At 48.8% G+C, this 6,264-nt stretch overlaps 1 protein-coding gene across 1 annotated transcript in view; it reads left to right on the top strand.

The window, feature by feature from the left end:
- The window catches only part of BCL2L1 (BCL2 like 1), a 22,557-nt gene extending 16,538 nt beyond the window's left edge, over positions 1 to 6,019 (top strand). The window contains exon 3 of the mRNA XM_040329955.1: positions 5,658 to 6,019. Coding sequence (XP_040185889.1) covers positions 5,658 to 5,795 — 138 coding nt within the window. The 3' untranslated portion in view covers positions 5,796 to 6,019. The remainder of the gene's footprint in view (positions 1 to 5,657) is intronic.
- Positions 6,020 to 6,264: the final 245 nt, after the last annotated feature.

Genomic DNA, 6,264 nt, shown 5'->3' with positions numbered 1-6,264 from the left:
CAACACTCGGTCACTGTACTCTCTCTGCTGTCCAAGAGTGACAACACTCGGTCACTGTACTCTCTGCTGTCCAAGAGTGACAACACTCGGTCACTGTACTCTCTCTGCTGTCCAAGAGTGACAACACTCGGTCACTGTACTCTATGCATGTAGAGGCAGCTGTGTCACCCCAGGACTAGAAACCTCTCCTCTACTGCGTAACCTAGAGGGACGTGCTTCAATAGTCTTGGGAACATTATAACTAATAACAATGCAGCGCAAGCATTATCAGCTGACAAGATTTCTGGCAGGATCAACAGAGATTTTTCTTATCAAACACTTGTAACATAATGCTTTCAAAGGTAATTATTTACAGGCGAATTTCCCGAGCAGAGGCGGGTGATTTCCTCTTGAGCACTAATAAAACAATTTGGCGTTCTGTTGATTTAGTGGGACAGTCCGTGATGAATGTGTGGGGGAAAAGTCCCTTGCAGATCGCTTGGTGGTGTCCCCCGTATGTGGTTGGAAGGATGGAGGGCGTGCAGTGCTGTGTGTGTTCAGCAAAGTCGTCTGCCTGTCCCCAGCTTCTTTTATTGTGATGATATGACTGTGTTGCCCTCGGCAACTGCAGAGGTTCATGTAAAAACTGCTATTTACCGTATATACTGGAGTATAAGCCGAGATTTTCAGCCTTTTTTTTGGGCTGAAATCAGCCCCCTTGGCTTATACTCGAGTCAGTGTACCTGTCGGGTCGCGTGCGTCCATTTTTCAAAAGTTGTGGCTTCCCCCTGGTCCGTGATGGGCGTTTGACACTGCTACCGCCTATCACGGAGGTCCTCTCATCCTCGGACTTTCCCGGCAGACACTGTGTTCAGTGTTCCGACAATCGCGGACGTCCTCTTGTCCGAGGATGAAAGAAGCTCCGTGATTGGCGGAACACTGAACACAGTGTCTGTTGGGAAACTGAGTCCAAGGATGAGAGGGCCTCCGTGATAGGCGGTAGCCGACCACAGTGTCAAATGCCCATCACGGACCAGGAGGATGCCGCGACTTTTGAAAAATGGATGCCCGCGACCCGACAGGTTAACTGACTATCACGGAAGGAACGGACCAGGAGGAAGCCGCGACTTTTGAAAAATGGATGCCCGCAGCCTGTCAAGAATACAGGTACACTGAGGCTGAGAATGGGCACAGTGAAGCTGCAATGGGCATTGTTGACCCTCTTTTCTGCTTGCAGTAGCTGCTGCATTCTCACCCTTGGCTTATAATCGAGTCAATACGGTTTCCCAGTTTTTTTGTGGTAAAATTAGGGCCTCGGCTCATATTCGGGTATATACGGTAAATTATAAAATCATTCCTTTCACACCAGGGGCTATGCTGGCTCAGCTGCTAGATCGTACTTACAGGTGACGGAAGGGGGACACTCCCACCGCCCTCCAGTGCTTCTGCGGGCTCTTCTGTGCCATTGGGTACCCAGAGAAAGAACCAGGCCACTGCCGGATGACGATCATAGAGATTTCGGTCTCTATGACCATCGGAGACCCGGGTGCGTCATTGTGACATCTCGCCCGGGCCGCGCTTGAAGCAAAGCCGCGATCGCGGCTGGAAAGCATGGGATCGTAATTTTTTTTATATATATATATATATATATATATATATATATATATATATATATATATATATATATATATATAATATACGTTTTTTTTTTTTTTTTTTTTTCAGCCTGGAGGAGAGATGTGGGGTCTTATTGATCCCGCATCTCTGCATAAAGAGGACCTGTCACACACCATTCCTATTACAAGGGATGTTTACATTCCTTGTAATAGAAATAAGAGATCAACATATTTTTTAAAGAGAAAGTGTAAAAAAAAAACGCAAAACAAGCAATTAAAAAAATAAAAATATACTTTTTAAGCCCCCTCCCTTTTTTCCCTGGTAGAGAACGCACATGTAAGTCCCGCCCACATATGGACGTGCGTTAGAGCGAGAGCATGGGATCGTGATTTTTTTTTTATTTTCCCCAGCCTGAAGGAGAGATGTGGGGTCTTATTGACCCCCGCATCTCTCCATAAAGAGGACCTGTCGCACACTATTCCTATTACAAGGGATGTTTACATTCCTTACAATAGAAATAAAAGTGATCAAAAGGTGTTTTATTTTTTTAAGTGTTAAAAAAAACGTGAAATAAGCAATAAAAAAAAAGCGCCCTGGTAGCGAACGCACCGAAGCGAACGCAGATGTAAGTCCCGCCCACATTTGGGCTTGCGTTGGAGCGAGAGCAATAATTCTAGCACTGGACCTTCATGGAGCACCTCTGAGCGCTGGGAGTGACTGTTTTTTGTTTATACAGAATAAATTAGTATTCTGGCCAATGAAATGAATGAACACCCAAAAGGTTGGAGAGCATGTAAGCCTCCAAATGCTTTTTTAAAAACACAACGTTGGGAGCATTTTTTTTAACGCTGCTAAACGCACAAAAAAAAGCTGTGCATCAAGCCGTGATATTGTGTAAACAAGAAAACAATGGGACGGGTTTGGCATTCCCTATAAATCTGTCTCTGTGGGTAGGAATATCCGTAAGCAGGTTGCTGGTGTTTCAGTGTAGTTGGTATTCACCTCCTGTGTGCGTCCCGCGCCTGTTGCTAGGGCTGAGACCTGACTGGAATGGAATAGTCGGAAAAACTATGTGAAGAATGTCATTGTCTGAGCGCTCACCTCCCAGCGGGGACACTCCTGCGGATGTCCCTGGGATCAGCTGGGAGTGCCGTGTTCTTTCGCCTTTCATTGTTTACGTTCGCTATTCTACGTAATGCTGAACATTCCATCAAAGGCGAGGGAATGGGTGGATTTATTTTTACGTTTTTTTGGGGGTGGAAAGATATAAAATAGTTTGGGATTATATTGTGGTTCTGTGAGGCGTCCATAGAGGGTTCAGAAGCTCCGGCCCCTCACTCCTTCACCTGTCTATCACCAATAGATAGATTCATGCAATGCATGAATCTATGGTCCCCGCTGCCGCCTTCTATTCAGGTGTCCGGCCCCTTGTCGGGTGCCGGGCATCTGAATTGCAGCGGTGGGTGTGTTTTGGAAGCGCCTGATTAGAGCCGTCGGCTCTAATGGGCGTCCTGATTAGAGCCATAGGCTCTAATAGGGTCTAAATTGGTAAACGGCGTGCGCAATGCTGTGCGTTTGCTTCCCTAACGCAACACTGAGTAAAGAACAAATAAATCACTTTCTTGACACCGGCACACACACACCATACATTATATATGGATCCCCCTTACTAAGAACAGACCCCTCTTCCTCAGTACAGACCACCCTCCGTTAGTATAGACCCCCTCTTAGTACAGACCACCCTCCGTTAGTATAGACCCCCTCTTAGTACAGACCACCCTCCGTTAGTATAGACCCCCCCTCTTAGTGCAGACAACCCACCTTTAGTGCAGATCCCCCACTAGTATAGAATCCCCCTTAGTGCAGACCCCCTCAGTACAGACCCCTCCTTCCAATACCCCCATGGCAGCAGACAGGGGGTATCACGGGGCACCAGCACACAGGGGAGTCCGGACAGCAGGGGGTTCGGAGTGGGGGGCAAATACAGAGGAGGAGGGTGCAAATACAGAGGAGGGGGACAATTACAGAAGAGAGGGGTGAAAATACAGAGGAGGAGGGGGGGGGTGACAATACTGAGGAAGGGGTGAAAATACAGAGGAGGGGGGGTGACAATACTGAGGAAGGGGTGAAAATACAGGGGAGGAGGGGTGAAAATACAGAGGAGGAGGAGGAGGAGGGGGGTGAAAATACAGAGGAGGAGGAGGAGGGGGGGTGAAAATACAGAGGGGGGTTAAATACAGAGGAGGAGGAGGAGGAGAGGGGTGAAAATACAGAGGAGGAGGAGGGGGGGGACAATACTGAGGAAGGGGTGAAAATACAGGGGAGGAGGGGTGAAAATACAGAGGAGGAGGAGGAGGGGGGGTGAAAATACAGAGGGGGGTTAAATACAGAGGAGGAGGAGGAGGAGGAGGAGGAGAGGGGTGAAAATACAGAGGAGGAGGAGGAGGGGGGGGTGAAAATACAGAGGAGGAGGAGGAGGGGGGGTGAAATACAGAGGAGGAGAGGGGTGAAAATACAGAGGAGGAGGAGGAGGAGGAGGGGGGTGAAATACAGAGGAGGAGGAGGAGGGGGGTGAAAATACAGAGGAGGAGGGGGGTGAAAATACAGAGGAGGAGGGGGGTGAAAATACAGAGGAGGAGGGGGGTGAAAATACAGAGGAGGAGGGGGGTGAAAATACAGAGGAGGAGGGGGGTGAAAATACAGAGGAGGAGGGGGGTGAAAATACAGAGGAGGGGGAATACAGAGTCCAAACATAAGGGAGAGAGAGAGGTGACAGGCAGCTGCTGGTACGGAAGTTTTTAATAAAATAAATGCTTAAATACAACCCACTCACTCTCCATGTCAGTGTCTGTGAAGTCGGCTGTCCCGTTCTCCCCTCCGATCCACGCTGCTATTATCACTGAATCACTGGAGGAAACAGAGCCGCGGGAAACTCATGTGAACTGTCAGCCTCTGATGATGGAGGCGTGGTTAAGGCTCCGGAACCACTCTGGTCACAGTAATCCCAGGCTGACAGCACATTGCAGTTTCCCCACGGCTCTGTATACTCGGCTTCCTCCAGTGATTCAGTGATAACAGCAGCGTGGATCGGAAGTGAGAATGAGACAGCCGACTTCACAGACTGACATGCCTACAGCTCTGACATGAAGAGTGAGTGGGTTGTATTTAAACATTTATTTTATTAAAAACGTCCGCACCAGCAGCTGCCTGTCACCCCTCTCTCTCCCTTTTGATTGCTTTGTAATTGCTTCCCCCCCGCCCGCCGATCCGATCCCCCTGCTGTCCGGGTCGCCCTATGTGCTGGGGCTTAAAAGGAGGGCGACTGTCATGGTCAATTTTCTGTCCTGGGCGGCGCTGGCGCACATGTTGCCTTGCACTAGCCCTGGCTGTCCCCGTGCCTTTCCGAGTGTTTTTGAGGTTCTCTGGCGCCCCCTCCACCTCTGGCCACATGCAGTATTGCATGCCATTGAAGTCAAAGCAGAACACATTATTTTCGTTTCCATTGACTTCTATGGGGAAACTCTCTTTGATATGCGAGTACTTTGGATTACATTCTCCTGGAATGGATTATGCTCGTAATATGAGGTTCCACTGTATACTTATTTGATCCCCCTAGCACAAGACTGACCTGGCACCCCCGCAGTCTTTAATAGTGAACTGGTCCTGACGTCGTCACGGCCAGAGCAGGCTCCATAGACCAGGAAGGGTCCACTGCTGGACCGTGGGGGAGCGCCATTTTCCAGAGGATCTGGTGAGTATATGCTTTCCTGCTCACCCCTAGACAAAACGGGCAGTTGACCCGTACAGCCCCACTTCTACTGTAAGCCCCCTCTAGTGGTCAATAGCTGGTTCTGCAACGCTTGGATAAAACACTAAGATGTGTGACTGTTGGAAACTTGACAAAAAAGATGTTGGTGTGTCAGAAGTGTTGGGGAGTGCCTGCAGTTTGTATATAAATGGCTGGGGATAGGATTGTCACTCCCGGATGCTGACAGTGTAAGTCTGGGCGGGTGGGGGGACGTTGCTGTGCATTCTAACCTAATCTTGTTTCCTCTTCACAGGAAGAGTTTGTCATTCTATATGGACACGACGCAGCTGCCAACACCAGGAGAAGCCAAGAACGCTTCGGGAGGTGGCTCCTGACGGGGGTGACGCTGGCAGGCGCCATCCTACTGGCCTCTTACATCATCCGCAGATAAGAAGAAGGGTCCCGCCGTCCCCCTGAGAGGGGAGATCAGGGACTTTGTGTCGCATCATGAAGGTTCTACAGCCACGGCCACACACTTACCGCAAGGCCGTCACGTGGCTGCAAATCAAGAAACGTTGTTAACTGTTTTAAACCCCTTTTAGAGTTTGGATGTTTTCTGCTGCAGAAAGCAGAACGTTAATCTGTTAAAATAAATATTTTTTTTTTTTTCGTTTCTGCCATGCGTTTGTGTGTCTGTCCTAAGATTTAAGAGCCACCCATCGCTAACGCGTGTAGAGGAGCTTTGATGCCCTTTTTATCCCCTTGGCACTGGTGCCTCCTGGCCCTTTAAGGGGTTTCAGATGCAATGAGGTGGGGCGGGGTTTGTGATTATGTGACCGCTGTGATTAGCTGTTAAATGAAGAATTCTTTCAGAAATCGAGGTGTTAATAGTTTATTTCTTATCAATTAACGAGAAGTAA

The sequence above is a fragment of the Rana temporaria genome, chromosome 12, assembly GCF_905171775.1.
Source record: "Rana temporaria chromosome 12, aRanTem1.1, whole genome shotgun sequence".
NCBI classification, from domain to species: Eukaryota; Metazoa; Chordata; class Amphibia; order Anura; family Ranidae; genus Rana; species Rana temporaria.
The sequence above is the reverse complement of the archived record's forward strand: the minus strand, read 5'-3'. Positions and strand labels throughout refer to the sequence as shown.